General features: G+C 39.0%; 1 protein-coding gene across 15 annotated transcripts in view; it reads left to right on the top strand.

Annotated features, from left to right (window-relative positions):
- DLG2 (discs large MAGUK scaffold protein 2) overlaps positions 1 to 24,957 on the top strand; it is a 2,318,993-nt gene that overhangs the window by 1,675,662 nt on the left and 618,374 nt on the right. For all 15 annotated transcript variants that reach the window (XM_027532391.1, XM_027532387.1, XM_027532386.1 and 12 more), the window contains one exon: positions 11,914 to 12,050. In XM_027532391.1, coding sequence (XP_027388192.1) covers positions 11,914 to 12,050 — 137 coding nt within the window. The remainder of the gene's footprint in view (positions 1 to 11,913; positions 12,051 to 24,957) is intronic.

Genomic DNA, 24,957 nt, shown 5'->3' with positions numbered 1-24,957 from the left:
CTTTGTATATGGAAATTTATCAAAACCCATCCAGATACCCTTCAGACTTTCTTGTCTGCTTTCCCCAGCAATAACCCCACCAACTGAGACATTCCCATCAAGCTTCAACAGATGAGTTATATCTCTCCAGTAATCTGCTGTTTTGTGGTGACTGTGTGTGTCGGGATCTGGATGCCTGCAAACAGTCTGGGCAGTTTTCAGAATCAATGTTAATGACCTTGCTTTAATTGGCAACTAGAATTAACCTGGAAGAAACATGGAGACAGACCTGGTGAATAGGTAGAGGCAGTGCCTCTCATGTATTTTTCATGCTGGAAGCTTGGAGGATGTTTCATTTCAAGTACATTAGAGGGTAAGCCAGTAAGAGGACATCTGAGCACACTTCGTCATACTCCCCCTGTGAGCAGTGAGCTGTGATCAGAGCAGGTTGTTTCATTTGTAAAGATGAAGGCAAGGGAGTGCTGCTTATTCTTGGGTTTAATAGAGAGTAAATACATCTCTCATTGCTAATCTCTATTGTTTCTTTAGATACAATAGACACTTCATTAATTCCCAAACACACAAGGCAAGAGTTGGCATATTAAAAGTGCTCAATATGGATTATTGGGGTCAGTTCTTCTCTGAAGCTAAAGCAGTCAGCTAAAATATACACATATCTGTTAATGTGGGATGCTTGATATTCAGAAGTATACCTATGCTGTGCGATCACTTGGTCTTTGAATGATTCAATCATTAGCTCATCCTGCCAGTATTTACTAAACAATCAGCATGTGCCAGCAGTGTGCATAATATGGTCTATTTTTATGCAGTCTCTACTTTCCACGATCAGGATTAAATTGAAGAGAGAAGATCAACACACACAAAAGACTAATTTCAAAAGTGATTTAATCTAACTGCTTGCACTTTCTATGCTTACACTACTAGACCACTGAGAATTGCTGAAGAAAAAATTACTAGAATAGTCCTATTATTAATTCATAGTCACAAACCCTAACTAGACAATCAACAGTTCCTTGCGACTTTTCTGCCTTTTTCTAATCAGTTATTTCTTCTATCTTCCTTAATATGTATTTCCAAATTTCTGTACTTTCTTTAAATCTCTGACTTCACCACTTCTCTTGTCTTGGCCCATGACCACACTTTCTTGTTATCGGAGTAAATTGGAGATGACAACTACTTTAGTGCACTGCCATTATCCAGTAATCTTAATCTTTATCTATGCCATCCTTTTCTCCTTCCCTCCTAACTCAGTGGAGAAAGAGTCCTTCTCTCTCCATTCATTCATTTATCCCAAACTATTATGCACTGTGTGTGTGTATGTGTTAGTTGCTCAGTCACGTCCAACTCCTTGTGACCCCACGGACTCTAGCCCGCCAGGTTCCTCTGTCCATAGGATGCTCCAGGCACAGTATCAGGGGCTATACATCAGTGAGTATAAGGAATATGGTTCTTCTGCTCTGACAGCCTATATTCTACCTAAGATTACCTATTGCTTTCACATCAACTATTTCTCAAGTAAGTTTCTCAGATGAGCCATGCTATCTCCCCACTCTGGGTGTTTGAATGCATGTTTCCTTCTGTAAGGATGGTCACTCCCCACTCTCTTTTGCCTGGCTTATTTTCATCTAGGTCTCAGATCAGATATCAGGACCTACAGATAGCCTTCTCTGATACCCCTCCCCAAGCCAAAATAGTCAGCCCACCTATATGCTCCCACAGTTCCTGTTCCTCTCCTAGCAACACTTACCTCACCGGATTTTCATTGCCTCTTGTCTTACCTTCCATTAGAAAAGAACCATAAACTCTAAGTCACTGATATAACCACAGTGTATATTGGGCAGTCCTTGACACATGAGTAGTTACCAGTAAGTGTTTGTTGAATGAGTTACCGCTTTCTATTTATTGGATTGGCCAAAAAGTTTGTTCAGGTTTTTCTGTAACATCTTACGGGAAAACATAATTGAACTTTTTGACCAACCCAACAAATAGAAGTGAAAGGTTGATACAGATAATTGATGCTACTGTGGTTCAACTTAGAAATGAACAACTTAGAGTTGGCCAAGACTTGAGTGGTCTTGAAAATTAAGTTTGATCCCTGGGTCAGAAAGATCCCCTGGAGGAGGGCATGGCAGTTGACTCCAGAATTCTTGTTTGGAGAATCCCATGGACAGAGTCTGGCAGGCTAACAGTTCATAGAGTTGCAAAAAATCAGACACAACTGAAGGGACTTAGCACACACGCATGCACATACATATACACACACATTTCATGCCATCCTCTCCTATTGGGAATGAATGAAGTAACTACAAACTAGACAGTTCCCGCAGGCAAGGAACCCACCCAGTCATCCAGAATTTTCTTCCAAACTTTTGGAAATTCCTGATAGGCCCTTGTTCTTTCTGCATTACATAGAGCAAATACTGATTACTTTTATATTGCTATGCTCATCGTATTATACTACCCTGTTTCTTCCCTTATTTCTTTTACTACTTCTCACTTCATTTTATTTGTCTTTATGTTATTGCTCTGAAATAGGGTTTCTCACAATGCAGTCCTCATACCACTAGCATTAGCATCATGTGAGGGCCTATTAGAAATGCAAATTTGGGAGCCCATGCCATATATGCTGTATCAGAAACTGGGGATACAGGCCAAATTCACTTCTCTCAAACAATAGTTATTCCTCAAGGCACACACCACAGAATCCTCTTCTCTCTATAATCTCTTTCTTGTGGGGAATTCATTTTCATAGTTTCAATTACTGTAACTATGTTGATAAATGCCTAGGCTTGTGTGTGTATATATATGATTTCATTAGAAAGAGGTTGATATATGTATGCCAATGGTTGATTCACATTGATATTTGGCAGAAACCAACAAAATTTCTGTGAAGCAATTATCCTTCAATTTAAAACTTAATTAAAAATTTAAAAATAATTAAATTTTTTTAAATAAGCAAATAAAGGAAAGGAAAGAGGTAGACGTACTTAGCACTACTTAAACTGTGTGAATTAGAAGCTATGTTAATTTCCTGGTGCTACTTTAACAAATGGGCTTCCCTGGTGTCTCAATGGTCAAGAATCCACCTGCCAATGCAGGAGATGCAGGTTCAATTTCCTGGACTGGGAAGATCCCCTGGAGAAGGAAATGACAATCTACTCCAGTATTCTTGCCTGGGAAATCCCATGGACAGAGGAGCCTGGATGGCTACGGTCCATGGGGTCACAAAAGAGCCGGACATGACTTAGTAACTAAACAATAACAACACAGCTTAACAAATGATCATAAATTAGGTTGCTTGAAACAACATAAATTTATTCTCTTAATAGTTCGAGAGCCTGCAGGTCTGGGATCAAGATGTCAACCTGATTGATTCCTCCTGGAGGGCTCTGAGGGAGAGTTTGGTTCATGTTTCTCCTCTGGTTTTGGTAGTTGCTGGCAGGCCTTGGCATTTCTTGACTTAGAGGTGTATTATCCTGCTCTCTGTCTCTGTCATCATGTGCATTCTTCTCTGTGTGTTTCTGGGTTCAAATTTCCTCTTTTAATAAAGACACTAATCATTAGATTGGGGCTCACATTAATCCAGTATCGGTTCAGTTCAGTGGCTCAGTCGTGTCCGACTCTGCAACCCCATGGACTGCAGCACACCAGGTTTCCCTGTCCATCACCAACTCCCAGAGCTTACTCAAACTCATGTCCATTGTGTCACTGATGCCATCCAACCATCTCATCCTCCGTTGTCCCCTTCTCCTCCCGCCTTCAATCTTTCCTAGCATCAGGGTCTTTCCAAATGAGTCAGTTCTTCGCATCAGATGGACAAAGTATTGGAGTTTCAGCTTCAACATCAGTCCTTCCTAAGAATATTCAGGGCTGATTTCCTTTAGGATGGACTGATTGCATCTCCTTACAGTCCAAGGGACTCTCAAGAGTCTTCTCCAACACCACAGTTCAAAAGCATCAATTCTTCAGTGCTCAACTTTCTTTATAGTCCAACTCTCACATCTAGTATAACTTCATCTTAAGTTGATTCCATCTGCTAAAACCCTGGTTCCAAATAAAGTCACATTCACAGGTAATGCTTCCCTGGTAGCTTAGATGGTAAAGGATCCTTCTGCAATGTAGGAGACCTCAGTTTGATCCCTGTGTCAGGAAGATCCCCTGGAGAAGGGAGTGGCTCCCCACTCCAGTATTCTTGCCTGGAAAATTCCATGGACAGAGAAACCTGGCGGGCTACAGTCCGTGGGGATACAAAGAGTCAGACACAACGGAGTAACTAACACCACTCACAGCTAACAGGACTTAGGACTTCAGTCTGTTTTTAGAAAAGACATAATTCAGCCTCTAGCCATTGCCATGTGAATAGACTGTACTGTATGGAGTCACATGGAAGAGTCTGAGAAAGCTATATGTGATACAGAAATGAAGTTAGTAAGTGAAGATCCCTGTTTAGAAACTCCAGCTCTTTCAGTAAAAGAGGCTGCAGTAAGTTGAAGAGAAGGTCTTTTTAGGTAAGACAGAAGTATGGTCAAAGCTGGAACAGAAGAAAAGCATAGATGGTAAGAGACTGAATATTCTAGAGAGGAAAAAAAGAATAATGAATAAAATTATAGGGTGAAGGAGAAGATTTAGGTTTGCAAACAAGAATGTTGCTCATTGCTTTGAGAAACGGTAGGTATAGACATGGAGACTTTTCATAATAAAATAGTCCTGGTTTTAGGCTGAAAGTATGAGTAGGTATTTTGAGGTCCATAGAAGAAAAGTTTGGAACATTGACTGTGGTGAGTTAATTGCGTGCTGTATGAGAGACCCTTAAGTAGGTTTGAGCCTACCTAGCCGGTGCTGTACAAATTTAAAATAGAACCCTTCTTTCAGTTCCAAACTTTGTCTTTTGAGCCCAGGAAGAATCCAGAGAGTAAGAAAATACAGCTTTGCTCTTTAATAATCATACCTATAACACCCAATGAGATAAATTATTCTCTCAAAATGAAAAGCACATTCTGGTATTTTTTTAAGCAAAGGTTTTTTTTCCTAAAGGAAAGATGTAAAATCGTCTGTTATCTGTGTAGACTAGACCCACAGATAAAGTTTTTTGTTTCATTTGTCCACTGAAATGCATGCATGTTCAGAAGTTTTCCCAAACAAGGCCTGTGAGGCTTTAGGCTGGATTCTGTATTTCCTTTAATAAGATAACGTAGTAGAGTGTACAGAATACCACTATAGATTTGGTTTTGTTGTTGTTTTGTAAACCGCTAAACACCTTATGTTGCAGATCCTAGATAAACTATGACAGAAGCAGTCAGCTTAATATAATAATGCTAAAGTTTTGGAGATGCCTCAGAAAGTCCACCTGATAAAGTCATATAAAATGAAGTTGAACCAAGTTATTGAGTGATCATAAGACGTCATGGGACATAGCTCTTTATGCCCATAAAGACTATTGCCCTGTGCCGGAGCTGATGGTCTCCAGACAGGTATGCGCGGTGCCTTTGGAAAGGCACAGTGGTCAGGATCCATAGGAGCCAAGTCATAATGTCCATCCTCACCAAGATGCAGAGCAAGGAACGTGTAACTGAGGCCTTCCCCAGGGCCAAGTTCATGTTCCCTGGCCACCAGAAGATCCGCATCTCCGAGAAGTGAGGACTTACTAAGGTTTTTTTTTTTTTTTTGGCAATTTTATTTATACATTTTTGAGTGTGCTTGGTCTTCGTTGCTGTGTGGGCTTTTGTCTAGATGCGGTGCGTGGGCTTCTTACTGCAGCGGCTTCTCTTGTTGCAGAGCGGGGGCTCATGGGTGCACGGGCTTCAGTACTTGCAGCTCTGGGGCTCCAGAGCACAGGCTTGATAGTTGTGGCCCCAGTTGCTCTGCCACATATGGGATCTCCCAGGATCAGGGGTTGAACCTGTGTCTCCTACACTGGCAGGCAGACTCTTTACTACTGAGCCATTTGACACAGATGAATTTGAAAACACAGTGGCAGAAAAGCAGCTCATCTCAGATGGCTGTGGGGTCAAATATCAACACATCCCTAATCATGGCCCCCTGGACAAATGGTGGACCCTGCACTCAGAGCCTCGGCACTATCCCTTCCTTACTCATGCCTGCCAATAATTCCTACTGTACTGTCCAAAAAAGACTGCGTGGCTACTTTGTAATCACATGACTCTTACAAGCTTTGGGGGTTTTATTCTAAGCTTCTCCCACGCAGTATAAGTCTGTGCTCCCAAGGCTTCCTCCTTCAGGCTTCCCTCTCTCACTGACACCTGCTCCTCAGCACAGTCAGACAAGGGGAAAGGGTGAACTGGGATTCTTCGTGTCATTTTTTTCACAGGAGGAGGAAAAGACTGCGTTGGGAAAGGTTAAGTTAAAGGCTTTATACAGCATGTAGATAATCCATTCCCTGTGCCTGCATCCCTGAAGTTGACCTGAGGATATACAATTTGGGGATATGCGGGCGATATGCAAAGAGGAAGCCAGCTTTATGCACTGGAAGTAATCCTGAAATTATTTGCACATCACATGTTTGTCAAATGGATCAGTTTTTAATTTGGAGAATTAGGTGTTTAAATTTCACTTGCTTTCTCCCTTTGCCAGAGTACTAAAATATCCACTGATTTTACTTCCTTTGTGATTTTCATACTCATTTTATGTCCACTTTCTTTATTTTTTTTTTTTAAATTTTATTTTATTTTTAAACTTTACATAATTGTATTAGTTTTGACAAATATCAAAATGAATCCACCCCAGGTATACATGTGTTCCCCGTCCTGAACCCTCAATACTGACACATGCCCAGGCTTGTTTAGTATTATCCTTAAGAGCCAAACATTTCACAGTCAATAGTGCTAGGCTCAGTTTTTAGGATGAGACCTACCAACTCTTGTCACTGAGTTTATTTTATAATTGATTAGTTTGCTATCTCCTGATGATCCGGGGCTATTTGTTTATCATGGACACATCTTTTCAGTGCTGTAAGCGATTCTCTAAATTTGTCACTTAACAAAACCGGTGTTCCTTAATCAAATCTTTATACTAGTTATTGTATTTATCTTGTTAGGGACCACTCTAGCTTATCTGTCTTACCATAATATAGGTTTTGAGTGTTTGCTAGGCATTTCTGTCTCAATTTACAGCACAGGAGAAGTGGGATTTTATGAACATTTTGTGATCTAAGTCAGGGCAGCTGACTCTTTAGTCACTGAGTCAGTCTGGATGTATTGGTTTGAAAAATGCATTCTCTTTTATCAGTTCAAACTCAATATTGAAGACCCAGCCTGATTGCTAAACCTTTTGCTGATTTCTCCTGCTCTTCTAGAAGTAAGTCATGGTCCCCTCTGTCCTCACATATCATAGTACCATGATAGAACTTATCCTAACCAGTTAAGTTATGTCAAGATGCTTAGGTATTCGTTTTTCCAAACAACTTGAGAGAGAAAAAAAGCAGAGAATTTTTATTTATCAAGAATCTATTGTGTGCGACTTCCCTGGTGGTCCAGTGTTAAAGAATCTGCCTTCCAATGTGGGGGACACAGGTTCGATCTCTGGCTGGGGAACTAAGATCCCACATGACTTGGGGCGGCTAAGCTTATGAGCCACAACCAGAGAGAAGCCCTCACGCTGCAGTGGAAGATCCCGTCTGCTGCACCTAGACCAACATGGCCAAATAAATAAATATTTTTTAAAAGAATCTGTTTTGTAATAACTGCAAATGGAATGTAACCTTTCAAAACTGTGTAAATATTTTTAAAATAAATTTTGAAAAAAAGAATCTCTCTTTATGTGCCAATTACTCTAGAGCATAGATATACTTATTCCCCTGTTACAGATTAGGAGGCTGGGACTGCAGTTCACACAGTCAGTGGATGGAATGGTCAGGACTCGAGGATGCCTCTGCTGTTACCCTCTTGCATCCCCAGTGGTTGCCATAAACCCTGTGTAGACTAAGATGGGGAGGTAACCAGACTGCACGTGCGGCAACGGCCCGCCCCATACAGTTATCAAATCTAGCTGAGGACATCCGCTTTCTCAGCTGTCCCCCTCTCTTCAAAGCCATCAGCTTCCTCTTTAAGGGAATCTTTCTCAGAGACAGGTGGCTTTCCTTGTGGTCTTCTATTCATTTGCTTATCCATTCTTTCATTTAGTGTGTATTTAAGAGGTAACTATGTACCTACCCTTGTTCTACTGCGTAGCATGAAACCATTAAAAATCCCTGTCATCCGGAGTTTATATTTTCACCAAGAAGATGGACAATAAAAAAAATATATATATATATATATAGATGATTTATCTAGTATATTACAATGTGGTAAGTGCTAAGGGACATTGAGAATAGAGCAGGATAAGGAGGTGGGGTGGATTGTTAGGGGACAGTTATTAAACAGACGGGTCAGAGTCAGGCTTCCAGAGAAACTGAAATTTTTACCATGCCCTGAAGGCAGCGTGTTCCAGGCAACAGTAACAGCTAGAGCAAATACCTTGAGATGGAAGGGTGTCTGGTGTGTTCTAGAAATGTCAAGGCCGTCAGTGTGTCTAGAGTGGATTGAAGGAGTGAAGCATGAGCACATGAAGGGAGACAATGGTCCTATAAAGTAGACAGACTACCCCTGTTTTAGCAGAGTGTGTATAAGGAAGCCAGTGCCTCCAAACTCGTGATTTGAATTTGGGCTTATTGCTCGGTGGGACTAGCCCACATGTGTCTTCCACATGTGGAAGCCCACAGAGCAGCCTTCCAAAAATCAGTACCATCAGCTAAGTTTAGAGCATTGCTTCAGCCAGGTTCAACCACGCTTACTTTTATGAACTCATGGATCATTATTTCTATAGTGTTTCTGATCAATCCATTTTTTTACATTTATGTTGGCTGCAGTTAATAGCAACTGGTTTTACAATGCATGGTATGCACTCAGGAGATGCTTGTTGAATGAATGGATATGTGAGTGAGTGAGTGAATGAATAAGTGAATGGATGGATGGATAGACAGGACCAGATTCTATTTTATAACACAGATGGATACTTCTGCCTGTAAATAACCTTGTCTTCTGGATATAGACATAAGCTATACATTTAACTTATCATGTTAAATTGAATGGTTGAATGTTGAGCAAATATTGATTATTTTTAAATATAGCCATGTTCCATCTAAGTAAGAGAAATCAGGGAAAATGTGTAGTTCTGTACCTTTAGAGCAGTTCTCTAGCTCTTACTAAAATTACTTTACTTCATCTTAAGCAAAATCACCAGTTAAGAAGTACTTAAGTCTAATCTTAGAGGGGAAAAGTTATTTCCTTTTTAGCTGGTATATTTATGTCTACAGTATCCATAGTGATTTTATTGTCTTGGTAAAATCTTCAACTTCAAATGTCAACTACATAGTTATTCCCTTTGTTGGACTTCTTGTTTGCAGTGGTAATTTGTTTTCTTAGCTCTTCTGTAACTCAGACTGGCTGTGGCATTTACTGTTGGCATGGTAGATGTGGATCAGAGTCCCTGGGTTTTCTTTAACCTTTTGTCCACAGTTTGGAATGACTTTTGTACTATTGTAAAGGCAGCAGATTGATCCTAGCATGTGGCTATGAAGCTTTTGTAAATATTGGTATGTTTTTTAAACTTCCCTATAATCATATATAAATATGAAGTAACAGTTTTGGAAAATATGAGCTGATATATATTTTCAATTTCATAGAAAATGCCAGTTGGGGACATTTTATTTATTCTTGGTCATCTTTCACTTGATATACAAATTCTTTAAATAAGAGGCAAAGAAATACATTTATAGAGCTATACAATGTCAAAACATCAATACAGAATAGTCACCTCTCTAGTAGGAGATTAAATAACACTTACTTTAAGTGCCCACCAATTTAAATCCATTTTTCTTTTGTTGTTAACTATTATAGTTAATTTAATAGAAAAATCATTTCACTTGAAATATCATTCCAGAGGTGTTACTTTATAATTTACCATGCCATTATTTTTCCATTAACTAATTATTTATGCTATCTTAAGAACAGCATATAGCCCTGTTCAATATTTATTCAATACAAGGATAGTGAAATGGAGTATTTTTTATTGTTATATAAAGTGCCAAAAATTTTTATGATTATTTCCTCATAAAACAAGTGTGTGATATTTCAAAACTGGAGGAGGGGTGGTAATTGCTTAAGACAAATAAGTTACAGAGATTTTCTGTCTTTAGTAATAGAAGTTTTTATTTATATCTTCCTTTCTGAGTAATTGCATGTTAATTATAATAATTTTCAAATACAATGAAAATATACGCTACAAGTATTGTCCTGAATATGTATTCAATCATATTCTGAGAAGGTTTTTTGTTCTTATGCTTTTAGAGAGTCCATCAGTTATTCTTTTAAAAGGGCCTCATAATGAATTTTTAATAACTCTATTCTTGTTGTCATTCCATAGTTTAAATGAAAATTTGTGACAACATGGATAGACCTAGAGGATATTATGCTAAGTGAAATAAGGCGGACAGAGAAAGACAGATACTGTATAATTTCACTTACGTGTGAAATCTAAAAACGAAAACAAATGAACAAACATAGCAAAATGGAAACAGAGCTCTAAATACAGATCACAAAAAAGTGGTTGCCAGAGGAGAGGAAAGTGGATGGGTGGGCAAGAAATAGGCGAGGAAGATTAAGAGGTACAAACTGTCACCTGCAAAATGAATGAGTCATGATTGTGAAATGCACAATGTCAGGAGTATAGTCAGTCAGTGTGTAATATTTTTGTACAGTGACATATTGTAGCTAGACTTACGATGGTGATTATTTTGAAATGCATAGAAATATCTAATCACTATGTTATAAATAGAAAATAGCATAGTGGTGTAGTCAATTATACTTCAAAAACAAGCAAACTCAATCGTAGAAGAGATCAAGGTTGTGATTACCAAGAGTTGAGGGGTGAGGAGAAGGGGCAATTAGATGAAGGCACCACGGTACAAACTTTCACTTATAAGATAAATAATACTAGGGGTGTAATATGTAACATAATTAACACTGCTGTATGTTAGATAAGAAAGTTAAGAGAGGAAATCCTAAGGATTCTCATCACAAGGAAAAATTTGCTTCTGTTTCTTTCATTTTGTATCTATATATGATGGATGTTCACTGAACTTATTATGACAGTCATTTCATGATGTATATAAATTAGATCATCATTCTATGTACCTTAATCTTATACAGTACTATGTCAATTATATACCAATAAAACTGGAAGAAATTTATATGGCATAGCAGTGTAAAATTCTTCTCTCCAAATGGATAATTTCCATGTTTAAAAATGATTTGATATTTCATGGTTTGCTATAAAAATAATATAGTCAAAGTATATAATCTCTTTATTCTTTAGACTGTGTGCAGGGATAATTCATTTGTGTTCATTCTTTTTTAACTACAAGTTAATAACAGGAAGTCTGAAAATATGACAAGGTACCCAGAGAAGGAAACATGAAGGGCAAGCAATGAACAAATCCTTATCTTCTCTCTGAAATTATTACACCGATATCCAATGTATCTTCCTCATGGCTCTTTATCTCAGAATTTGTCAACTGTTCAAATGGCTAAACTTTTCATTTTGAAAGGTCAAAAATATCTAGGTCTCTACCCAAATGATTGGCAGTACTTCTTTTTGCTATGCTAGAGTAACAACAGCATCAGCAAAGACGAGCCCATACACTAAACGTGGGCAGGACTACACTTGGGTTCTGCTTTATTAGCATTAATCAGCAAGCTTTCAAATATTTAAAGAGCAAAGTTGATTGGAGTAGAATTTATTGTTATTTATTACCATTGTAACAAATGAAAGCTTAATTTTTTTTGACTGTTCAAGTGTGACTAATGGCACTTTCTTAAACCAATACAAGGCTTTTGTTTTTCTGTTCCTTTTCTGTAGGTTTAGGCTTCAGTATCGCAGGAGGTGTGGGAAACCAGCACATTCCTGGAGACAATAGCATTTATGTCACTAAAATTATCGACGGAGGAGCTGCACAGAAAGATGGAAGGTTGCAAGTAGGAGACAGGCTACTAATGGTGAGTGTGACTCAAGCAGGGCCATGTGTATGTTTATAAAGCTCTTATTTTCCAGGGTATGACTGTCATAGTCATTTTAGGCTGCCTTTATAGGATACTATAGTCTAGGTGACTTGAACAACACACATTTTATTTTCTCACAGTTTTGGAAGTGGGAAAATTTAAGAGCAAAGTTCTGGCCCATCCAGTTTCTGGTGAGGTCTCTCTCCTTGGCTTGCAGACAAGTGTCTTCCTGCTGCTTCCTCCCATGGCCTTTTCTCTGTGCTCGCCTGAGAGATCTCTTCTCATAAGGTCATGTGTCCTATTAGATTAGAGCTCCACCCTCCAGTCGTCTCATTAATAACCTTGTGCTCTGCTTAGTCACTCAGTTGTGTCCGACTTTTTGTGACCCTATGGACTGTAGCCCACCAGGCTTCTCTGTCCATAGGATTTCCCAGGCAAGATTACTAGAGTGGCTTGCCATTCCCTTCTCCAATGGATCTTCCTAACCCAGGGATCAATCCCAGGGCTCCTGCATTGCAGGTGGATTCTTTACCATCTGAGCCATCAGGGAAGCCCAATTTATTACCTCCTAAAGACCCTATTTCCATATATAGTCAGGTTGGGTGTTAGAACTTCAACAAAAGAATTTGGGAGGAGAAAGCACAATTCAGTCCATAGCAGTCACCTTGGTAAAAATAGAAAAGAAGAGAGAGCAGATTTTGTTGTAAGAGATATCAGAAGCATAGGTATAATTGGATCTGATTGGCTGATATTTTAAGAGCAGAAATCTAAGTTTTCACCAGTTTCCATAGGCACAGAGATTATATGTTGTTCTTCCAATATAATCCAGCTCCTATCAGCCAGAGAGACTACTTAATCCAGACTGGTAAAGAGGTGGACTTTGCCTAGCAAAGGAAGTAATGCTGTCTGCTTTATTGATATGCACATTTCTATGGCACTGTGTTCCTTTCTTCAATCAGCATAGACAGAGTCCTTGACTTCCAAGGTTTCGTAATTTGAGTTCTGTCACATGTATAAATGGGTCCTTCCTCTTCTCCTTTCAGACAGATTTATTACTGTTTTATTTGCCAGCTGCTTGCAGGCTTTAGGAGTCTTAGTCAGTGGTTGACATCAACACACAACCACCCTTTCTGAGCCATGGAGTTATATAATAAACTCCTGGGCTTCCCAGGGGGCGCTAGGGGTAAAGAACCTGCCTGCCAACGCCGGAGACATGAGTTCGATCCCTGGGTCAGGAAGATACCCTCAGGAAAAAAATGGAAACCCACTCCAGTATTCTTTCCTGGAGAATCCCATGGATAGAGGAGCCTGGCAGGCTACAGTCCATAGGGTCACAAAGAGTCAGACATGACTGAAGCAACTTAGCGCACACATGCAGGCAAAGCAAAATGTAGGCAATTATAAGCAGTATACTGGGGGGGGGGGGGGTTGCATGTAATAAAACTGTTCATCTCCATTTGCTGTTTTATATTGTCTACAGGATAATAATATACTGAAAATCAATAGGATTTCCTCAAGAAGGATATCTAGTGATATGTCTACCCTTGTGAACCAGGATCTTGAGTCTTTATCACAGGGAGCCAGTGTCTCCAATACTTTCATGAGTAGTATTTAGGAAGGATCAACCTCTACCATTTCAACAGAATAGTAATTCCTAAGACATGTGCAAGCTTTGGAGGTTGAACTTCAAAGTTCATTGTGCCCACATCCCTGGGCTCTAGACAGGTTGTAGTCCCACTGGCTTAATTTCATAGGTGTCAGTGATTTTTGTATTGAATTATCTGGATAAGAGCTTAATACGAATCTTGATAACTAGCATTTATTTGGCATTTACTATGCTCCATGTTCTTTTAAAAGTGCTTTTCTGTAATGTAGCATGTATTTTTCACAACAGCCTCTTTTATAAGCAGAGGGAAACTGAGGTATAGAGAGGTTTACTAGCTTGGCCATGGTCATAGAGTCAGCAATAGAATGGGATTTCAAATGCTTGTAACCACCAAATGTGGTCTTTGCATGTGTTTCCTAGAATTTGTTATTCTAGGAAATTATTTCCTTCCTACCTTTGATCTCCTTGCAGTCAAAGAGACTCTCAAGGAAGTCTTGAGAAAGGAAGACTTCCTTCGTAGAGTCTTCTCCAGTATCACAATTCTTTCCTTCCTTCATCATTCATTCATTCCTTTATCTAAAAAGTAATAGATTGAGCACCTGTCATGCCCTAGGCAATAGCCACTATGCAGGAAGGAACTCTGTCAGCAGAAAAAGTATGGTCAAACTGAATGGGCAAAAAAAATGTAGCATTAGTGACTTTAGTCAAAGTCACAACTAAGAGTTTTTGGTTTCTTTACCACTTGAAGTCACTGCAATTTTATTTTCTCTTTTTAAAGCAATTTAGAGGTATGATTGACTGTAAAAAGCTGTACATATTTAATGTATACAACTCCATGGCTTTGAAGATAAGTACATACTGGTGAAACTATCACCGCCTTCAAGGTTATAAAATTATCCATCACTTCCCACAGTTTTTCTTCTTCCTATTATTATTATTTTGTGTGTGTAAATAGTAAGAACACATAACACAAGATCTACCTTCTTAGCAAATTTTAAGTTTAAGACAGGGAAGCCTGGTATGCTGCAGTCCATGGGTTTGCAGGGAGTCGGGCATGACTTAGCAAATGAACAAGAACAAAAAGATACTGATATTTATAGGCTATGGGGTATATAGAAGACCTACTATTTTCATTCTTGAGATGTTCTGAAATTTGTTTGCTTGTTTTTTATTACCTTCAATGTGAAAGTTGGTTCCTATGATGTTTTGCTTCTGAAGCAGAAAGGTATTATTTGGACATAAGGCAACTCCCTCTTACAACTTCTCTCAAGAAGACAAAGTTTGTTGTTTCTTGACTTAGAAATGGAATGAACTGTGCTATTCATATTCTACATAGTACTGAGTTGAAAAATGAAGGAGTAACACGTGTTATTGTTCAGTCACTAAGTCTTGTCCACCTCTTGCAATCCCATGGACTGCAGCCTGCCAGGCTCCACAGGCACTATCTCCCAGAGTTTGTTCAAATTCATGTCCAGTTGAGTCAGTAATGCTAACTAACCATCTCATCCTCTGTGCCCTCTTCTCTTTTTGCCTTCAATCTTTCCAAGCATCAGGGTCTTTTCAAATGAATTGATTCTTCACATCAGGTAGCCAAAATATTGAAGCTTCAGTTTCAGCATCAGTCCTTCCATTGAATTTTCATGGTTGATTTCCTTTAGGACTGACTGGTTTAATCTCCTTGCAGCCCAGTGGACATTCAGGTGTCTATTCCAGCACCACAATTCAAAAGCATCAATTCTTTGGCACTCAGCCTTCTTTAAGGTCCAAATCTCACATCTGTACATGACTACTGGAAAAACCATAGCTTTGACTATATGGGCTTTGTTGGCACAATGATGTCTCTGCTTTTTAATCCACTTTCTAGGTTTGTCATAGCTTTCTTTCCAAGGAGCAAGTGTCTTTAATTTCATGGCTGCAGTCACTGTCAGCAGTGATTTTGGAGACCCCAAAGTAAAACCTGTCACTGCTTCCACTTTTTACCCTTCTATTTGCCATGAAGTGCTGGGACCGGATGCCATGATCTTAGTTTTTGAATATTGAGTTTTAAGCCAGATTTTTCCCTCTCCTTTTTCACCCTCATCAAGAGGCTCTTTAGTTCCTCTTCACTTTCTCCCATTAGAGTGATATCATCAGCATATCTAAAGTTATTGAAATTTCTCCCAGAAATCTTGATTCCAGCTTGTGATTCATCCAGCCTGGCATTTCACATGTTCAGCCTTGTCGTACTCCTTTCCCAATTAGGAACCAGTCCATTGTTCCATGTCCAGTTCTAACTGTTGCTTCTTAACCTGCATGGTCTTGTATTCCCATGTCTTTCAGAATTTTCCAGCTTGTTGTGATCCACCCAAAGGCTTTAGCACAGTCAATGGAGCAAAAGAAGATGCTTTTCTGGAATTCCTTTTCTTTCTTTATAATCCAATGAATGTTGGCAGTTTGATCTCTGGTTCCTCTGCCTTTTCTAAACCTATCTTGTACTTCTGGAAGTTCTCAGTTCATGTACTGTTGAAGCCTGGCTTGAAGGACTCTGAACCTTACTTTGCTAGCATGTGAAATGAGTACAATTGTGTGGTGGTTTGAACATTCATTGGCATTGCCCTTCTTTGGGATTGGAATGAAAACTGATTTTTCCAGTCGTGTGGCCACTGCTGTTTTCCAAATTTGCTGATATATTGAGTGCAGCACTGTAACAGCATCCTGTTTTAGGATTTGAAATAGCTCAGCTGGAATTCTATCACATCCACTAGCTTTGTTCATAGTAATGCTTCCTATGGCCCACTTGACTTTGCATGCCAAGATGTCTGGCTCTAAGTGAGTGACCACACCATTATGATTATCTGGATCATTAAGAACTTTTTTGGATAGTTTTCTGTGTTTTCTTGCCACCTCTTCTTAATCTCTTCTGCTTCTGTTAGGTCCATACCATTTCTATCCTTTATCATGCATATCTTTGCATGAAATGTTCCCTTGATCTCTCCAATTTTCTTGAAAAGATCTCTATTCTTTCCCATTCTATTGCTTTCTTCTGCTTCTTTGAATCATTCATTTAAGAAGGCCTTCTTACTTCTCCTTGCTCTTCTCTAGAACTCTGCATTTCAGTTGGGTACATCTTTCCCTTTCTCCTTTGCTTTTTACTTGTCTTCTTTTCTCAGCTATTTGTAAGCCCTCCTCAGACAATCATTTCGCCTTTTTGCATTTCTTTCTCTTGGGGATGGTCTTGATCAATACCTCCTGACATGAACCTCCGACCATAGCTCTTCAGGCACTCTGTCTATCAGATCTAATCTCTTGAATCTATTTCTCACTTCCACTGTATAATCATAAGGGATTTAATTTAGGTCATACCTGAATGGCCTGGTGGTTTCCCCTACTGTCTTCAATTTAAGTCTGAATTTTGCAATAAGGAGTTCATGATCTGAGCCACAATCAACTCCCGGTCTTGTTTTTGCTGACTGTATAGAGCTTCTCCATCTTTGGCTGCAAAGAATATAATCAACCTGATTTTGGTATTGACCATCTGGTGGTGTTCATGTGTAGAGTCTTCTCATGTTGTTGTAAGAGGATGTTTGCTATGACTGGTGTGTTCTCTTGAGAAAACTCTATTAGCTTTGCCCTGCTTCATTTTGTACACCAAGGCCAAACTTACCTGTTACTCCAGGTATCTCTTAACTTCCTACTTTTGAATTCCAATCCCCTATGATGAAAAGGACATCTTTTTTTGGTGTTAGTTCTAGAAGGTCTTGTAGGTCTTCATAGAACCATTCAACTTCAGTTTCTTTGGCATCAGTGGTTGGGGCATAGCCTTGGATCTGTGATGTTGAATACTTTACTTTGGAAATGAACCGAGATTGTTCTGTCATTTTTAAGATTGCGCCCAAGTACTGCATTTTGAACTCTTGTTGACTTTGAGGGCTACTCCATTTCATCTAAAGTATTCTTGCCCATAGTAGCAGATGTAATAGCCATCTGGATTAAATTCCCCTCTTCCTGTCCATTTTAGTTCACTGATTCCTAAAATGGCAAAGTTCACTCTTGCTATCTCCTGCTTGACCACTTCCAGTTTACCTTGATTCATGGACCTAACATTCCAGGTTCCTATGCAGTACTGTTCTTTACAGCATTGGACTTGACTTTCACCACCAGACACATCCGCAACTGAGCGTCATTTCCTCTTTGACCCAGCCCCTTCATTCTTTCTGGAGCTATTAGTAATTGCCCTCTGCTTTTCCCGAGGAGCATATTGGATACCTTCTGACCAGTGGGGCTCATTTTCTGGTGTCATATCTTTGTGCCTTTTCATACTGTTCATGGCGTTCCTGCAGCAAAAATACTGGAGCGGTTTGCCATTCCCCCCCACAGTGTGTCATAGTTAGTGATTGATTTGACCTTTGGCTCATTGTTCTATAAGAATTTGGATGTAGATAACTCTTCTGGACCTCTTCTTGTATTTCTTCAACTGCTGCTATTACAATGTCATGCTAGAAGTGTGCTGATATCTTGAAGTTCTGTTTAAATTTTTAGCTTTATATTCAAATTCTTAAAACAATAAAAAAAAAAAAACCCACAAAGTCTAGACAATTCTGTCAAAGATTTTCTAGGCACCAAGCTATTTTCCCATTATCATTTTCTGGAGATTCATTGTAGATATAATGATTTCCAAAATAGCTGTGACATAATCCTTAACTGTTTTGAATGTTAAAGCATAGTTTTTTTAAAAAAATGCACCTTCAACAATAATAGGTCTCTCTCCTCTTACATAAGTAAAACCTAATTAGTAGTTCCAAGGCAACTGCCAAGCTGAATCTGGAAATAAAAGAAAATGATTCATTTTATAAAATTCTGAAAGAAAAATGACCATGATAGAGAGCATACAGGAAAAAAAAATAATAACAGAAACCTCCCCAAAAGACGAATTATCTTGCTCCGGCCAATTTATTAATTCTCTTCTTATGTCACTTGTATCCACCTCTTCTTCCCTTTACAACCCTGCATTTATATCTTCTTTCTCTTTCTCCTCTCCTAATCTTCCCCAAAGGAAGTGTGAATAATTTAGATTTTGTGATTTACCAGCTGTTCCACACTGTTTTTCTCTAAATAGATATTCTTTTCTTTTTCTAAAACAATTTGTGCCACTCCCCTCTCGCGCTTCTTAGGGAAAATTCATTCATAGTTCTGTGAGTAAACTGACCTAAAGTGAAACTCCATTAACTTCTTTAGACTTCTTTTTTTTTTTTTTTTTTTTTGATTGCCAAGGGTTAGGGTGGTATGTGGGAAGGAATGTCTGGCTATAATAGGGTAGCAAAAAGGATCATTTTATTTTATTTTATTTTATTTTCGTATACAGGATTATCGTTACCATCTTTCTAAATTCCATATATATGCGTTAGTATACTGTATTGGTGTTTTTCCTTCTGGCTTACTTCACTCTGTATAATAGGCTCCAGTTTCATCCACCTCATTAGAACTGATTCAAATGTATTCTTTTTAATGGCTGAGTAATACTCCATTGTGTATATGTACCACAGCTTTCTTATCCATTCATCTGCTGATGGACATCTAGGTTGCTTCCATGTCCTGGCTATTATAAACAGTGCTGCGATGAACACTGGGGTACACGTGTCTCTTTCAATTCTGGTTTCCTCAGTGTGTATGCCCAGCAGTGGGATTGCTAGATCATAAGGCAGTTCTATTTCCAGTTTTTTAGGAATCTCCACACTGTTCTCCATAGTGGCTGTACTAGTTTGCATTCCCACCAACAGTGTAAGAGGGTTCCCTTTTCTCCACACCCTCTCCAGCATTTATTATTTGTAGACTTTTGGATCGCAGCCATTCTGACTGGTGTGAAATGGTATCTCATAGTGGTTTTGATTTGCATTTCTCTGATAATGAGTGATGTTGAGCATCTTTTCATGTGTTTGTTAGCCATCTGTATGTCTTCTTTGGAGAAATGTCTATTTAGTTCTTTGGCCCATTTTTTGATTGGGTCATTTATTTTTCTGGAGTTAAGCTGTAGGAGTTGCTTGTATATTTTTGAGATTAGTTGTTTGTCGGTTGCTTCATTTGCTATTATTTTCTCCCATTCTGAAGGCTGTCTTTTCACCTTGCTAATAGTTTCCTTTGATGTGCAGAAGCTTTTAAGTTTAATTAGGTCCCATTTGTTTATTTTTGCTTTTATTTCCAATATTCTGGGAGGTGGGTCATAGAGGATCCTGCTGTGATGTATGTCAGAGAGTGTTTTGCCTATGTTCTCCTCTAGGAGTTTTATAGTTTCTGGTCTTACGTTGAGATCTTTAATCCATTTTGAGTTTATTTTTGTGTATGGTGTTAGAAAGTGTTCTAGTTTCATTCTTTTACAAGTGGTTGACCAGATTTCCCAGCACCACTTGTTAAAGAGATTGTCTTTAATCCATTGTATATTCTTGCCTCCTTTGTCAAAGATAAGGTGTCCATATGTGCGTGGATTTATCTCTGGGCTTTCTATTTTGTTCCATTGATCTATATTTCTGTCTTTGTGCCAGTACCATACTGTCTTGATAACTGTGGCTTTGTAGTAGAGCCTGAAGTCAGGTAGGTTGATTCCTCCAGTTCCATTTTTCTTTCTGAAGATCGCTTTGGCTATTCGAGGTTTTTTGTATTTCCATACAAATTGTGAAATTATTTGTTCTAGCTCTGTGAAGAATACTGTTGGTAGCTTGATAGTGATTGCATTGAATCTATAAATTGCTTTGGGTAGTATACTCATTTTCACTATGTTGATTCTTCCAATCCATGAACATGGTATATTTCTCCTTCTATTAGTGTCCTCTTTGATTTCTTTCACCAGTGTTTTATAGTTTTCTATATATAGGTCTTTAGTTTCTTTAGGTAGATATATTCCTAAGTATTTTATTCTTTTCGTTACAATGGTGAATGGAATTGTTTCCTTAATTTCTCTTTCTGTTTTCTCATTATTAGTGTATAGGAATGCAAGGGATTTCTGTGTGTTGATTTTATATCCTGCAACTTTACTATAATCATTGATTAGTTCTAGTAATTTTCTGGTGGAGTCTTTAGGGTTTTCTATGTAGAGGATCATGTCATCTGCAAATAGTGAGAGTTTTACTTCTTCTTTTCCAATTTGGATTCCTTTTATTTCTTTTTCTGCTCTGATTGCTGTAGCCAAAACTTCCAAAACTATGTTGAATAGTAATGGTGAAAGTGGGCACCCTTGTCTTGTTCCTGACTTTAGAGGAAATGCTTTCAATTTTTCACCATTGAGGATAATGTTTGCTGTGGGTTTGTCATATATAGCTTTTATTATGTTGAGGTGTGTTCCTTCTATTCCTGCTTTCTGGAGAGTTTTTATCATAAATGGGTGTTGAATTTTGTCAAAGGCTTTCTCTGCATCTATTGAGATAATCATATGGTTTTTGTTTTTCAATTTGTTAATGTGGTGTATTACATTGATTGATTTGCGGATATTGAAGAATCCTTGCATCCCTGGGATAAAGCCCACTTGGTCATGGTGTATGATCTTTTTAATGTGTTGTTGGATTCTGATTGCTAGAATTTTGTTTAGGATTTTTGCATCTATGTTCATCAGTGATATTGGCCTGTAGTTTTCTTTTTTTGTGGGATCTTTGTCAGGTTTTGGTATTAGGGTGATGGTGGCCTCATAGAATGAGTTTGGAAGTTTACCTTCCTCTGCAATTTTCTGGAAGAGTTTGAGCAGGATAGGTGGAGGAGCCAAGATGGTGGAGGAGTAGGACGGGGAGAACACTTTCTCCCCCACAAATTCATCAAAAGAGCATTTAAACGTCGAGTAAATTCCACAAAACAACTTCTGAATGCCGGCAGAGGACATCAGGCACCCAGAAAAGCAATCCAACTCTTCGAAAGGAGGTAGGAAAAAATATAAAAGACAAAAAAAGAGACAAAAGAGGGAGGGACGGAGTTCCGTCCCGGGAAGGGAGTCTTAAAAAGAGAGAAGTTTCCAAACACCAGGAAACCTTCTCACTGCCGAATCTGTGCCGAGCTTTGAAAGCACAGAGGGCAACATAACAGGAAGAAAAAATAAATAAACAATTAAAACTCAAAGATTGCGAGTCCTACGGTAACTCCCCCAGCGGAGAAGCAGCACAGACGCCTGCACGCGCCATTAGCAAGCGGGGGCTGGGCAGGGAGGCGCAGCGCGGGCTGCATCACTTAGAGTAAGAATCTGGCCTGAATACCCTGAGCACTATCTGAGCGAAATAATTTGGGCTAGCAAACCAGACTGTGGGATATCTACCACGCGAAAAGCCAGCCCTAACCTAAGACCGCCAGGCCCGCACACGGAACAAAGAATTGAACAGAGATAGCTGGCTGCAGACCTTCCCCCTCTGGTGACAGGCAGCCAGAGCTGGAAGGGGGCAATCGCAGCCCCAGAGAGACATTATCTATAAAACTGTAAGCAGGCTTCTTTGCTAACTAAAACTTTTGGGGGGTCTGGACAGTTAACATCTGCCTGAGAAGGTGTGCCGGTTTTACACCCAGATAACCGAGTGGCGGGGAGGCGATAAGTCGCAGCATTGGCGCTCGCCAAACACCTCATCACTTGAGCTGCTCGGGAAGAGCACAAAACTCAGGCCCAACTGAGTCTGCGCCTCTGAGGACTACCCGAGTGCCTGAACCTGAGCGGCTTGGACCTGGGAGGTACATGCAACCCAGGGCCAGCCTCGGATTGTTCCCGGCGGAACAACCTAGAGCCCGAGCAGTGTGGGCAGGGAGGCTACACGCGCCGTGAGCGGGGGCAGACCCAGTGCGGCTGAGGCACTGCGAGTGCACGCCAGTGTTATTTGTTTGCAGCATCCCTCCCTCCCTCCCCACAGCGCGGCTGAACAAAGAGAAGAAATACAGCTCCACCCATCAGAACACCGACACAAGCTTCCCTAACCAGGAAACCTTGACAAGCCACCTGTACAAACCCACACACAGCGAGGAAAAGCCACAATAAAGAGAACTCCACAAACTGCCAGAATACAGAAAGGACACCCCAAACTCAGCAATTTAAACAAGATGAAGAGACAGAGGAATAGCCAGCAGATAAAGGAACAGGATAAATGCCCACCAAACCAAACAAAAGAGGAAGAGATAGGGAATCTACCTGATAAAGAATTCCGAATAATGATAGTGAAATTGATCCAAAATCTTGAAATTAAAATGGAATCACAGATAAATAGCTTGGAGACAAGGATTGAGAAGATGCAAGAAAGGTTTAACAAGGACCTAGAAGAAATAAAAAAGAGTCAATATATAATGAATAATGCAATAAATGAAATTAAAAACACTCTGGAGGCAACAAGTAGTAGAATAATAGAGGCAGAAGGTAGGATTAGTGAATTAGAAGATAGAATGGTAGAAATAAATGAATCAGAGAGAATAAAAGAAAAACGAATTAAAAGAAATGAGGACAATCTCAGAGACCTCCAGGACAATATTAAACGCTACAACATTCGAATCATAGGGGTTCCAGAAGAAGAAGACAAAAAGAAAGACCATGAGAAAATACTTGAGGAGATAATAGTTGAAAACTTCCCTAAACTGGGGAAGGAAATAATCACCCAATTCCAAGAAACTCAGAGAATCCAAAACAGGATAAACCCAAGGCGAAACACCCCAAGACACATATTAATCAAATTAACAAAGATCAAACACAAAGAACAAATATTAAAAGCAGCAAGGGAAAAACAACAAATAACACACAAGGGAATTCCCATAAGGATAACAGCTGATCTTTCAATAGAAACTCTTCAAGCCAGGAGGGAATGGCAAGACATACTTAAAATGATGAAAGAAAATAACCTACAGCCCAGATTATTGTACCCAGCAAGGATTTCATTCAAGTATGAAGGAGAAATCAAAAGCTTCTCAGACAAGCAAAAGCTGAGAGAATTCTGCACCACCAAACCAGCTCTCCAACAAATACTAAAGGATATTCTCTAGACAGGAAACACAAAAATGGTGTATAAATTCGAACCCCAAACAATAAAGTAAATGGCAATGGGATCATACTTATCAGTAATTACCTTAAACGTAAATGGGTTGAATGCCCCAACCAAAAGACAAAGACTGGCTGAATGGATACAAAAACAAGACCCCTACATATGTTGTCTACAGGAGACCCACCTCAAAACAGGGGACACATACAGACTGAAAGTGAAGGGCTGGAAAAAGATTTTCCATGCAAATAGGGACCAAAAGAAAGCAGGAGTAGCAATACTCATATCAGATAAAATAGACTTTAAAACAAAGGCTGTGAAAAGAGACAAAGAAGGTCACTACATAATGATCAAAGGATCAATCCAAGAAGAAGATATAACAATTATAAATATATATGCACCCAACACGGGAGCACCGCAGTATGTAAGACAAATGCTAACAAGTATGAAAGGAGAAATTAACAATAACACAATAATAGTGGGAGACTTTAATACCCCACTCACACCTATGGATAGATCAACTAAACAGAAAATTAACAAGGAAACGCAAACTTTAAACGATACAATAGACCAGTTAGACCTAATTGATATCTATAGGACATTTCATCCCAAAACAATGAATTTCACCTTTTTCTCAAGCGCACATGGAACCTTCTCCAGGATAGATCACATCCTGGGCCATAAAGCTAGCCTTGGTAAATTCAAAAAAATAGAAATCATTCCAAGCATCTTTTCTGACCACAATGCAGTAAGATTAGATCTCAATTACAGGAGAAAAACTATTAAAAATTCCAACATATGGAGGATGAACAACACCCTGTTGAATAACCAACTAATCACAGAAGAAATCAAAAAAGAAATCAAAATTTGCATAGAAACGAATGAAAATGAAAACACAACAACCCAAAACCTGTGGGACACGGTAAAAGCAGTCCTAAGGGGAAAGTTCATAGCAATACAGGCACACCTCAAGAAACAAGAAAAAAGTCAAATAAATAACCTAACTCTACACCTAAAGCAACTAGAAAAGGAAGAAATGAAGAACCCCAGGGTTAGTAGAAGGAAAGAAATCTTAAAAATTAGAGCAGAAATAAATGCAAAAGAAACAAAAGAGACCATAGCAAAAATCAACAAAGCCAAAAGCTGGTTCTTTGAAAGGATAAATAAAATTGATAAACCATTAGCCAGACTCATCAAGAAACAAAGGGAGAAAAATCAAATCAATAAAATTAGAAACGAAAATGGAGAGATCACAACAGACAACACAGAAATACAAAGGATCATAAGAGACTATTATCAACAATTATATGCCAATAAAATGGACAACGAGGAAGAAATGGAC

Source organism: Bos indicus x Bos taurus, chromosome 29 (genome assembly GCF_003369695.1).
Source record: "Bos indicus x Bos taurus breed Angus x Brahman F1 hybrid chromosome 29, Bos_hybrid_MaternalHap_v2.0, whole genome shotgun sequence".
Taxonomy (NCBI): Eukaryota; Metazoa; Chordata; class Mammalia; order Artiodactyla; family Bovidae; genus Bos; species Bos indicus x Bos taurus.
Note: the sequence above shows the minus strand (reverse complement) of the source record. Positions and strands in the feature narration are given on the sequence as shown.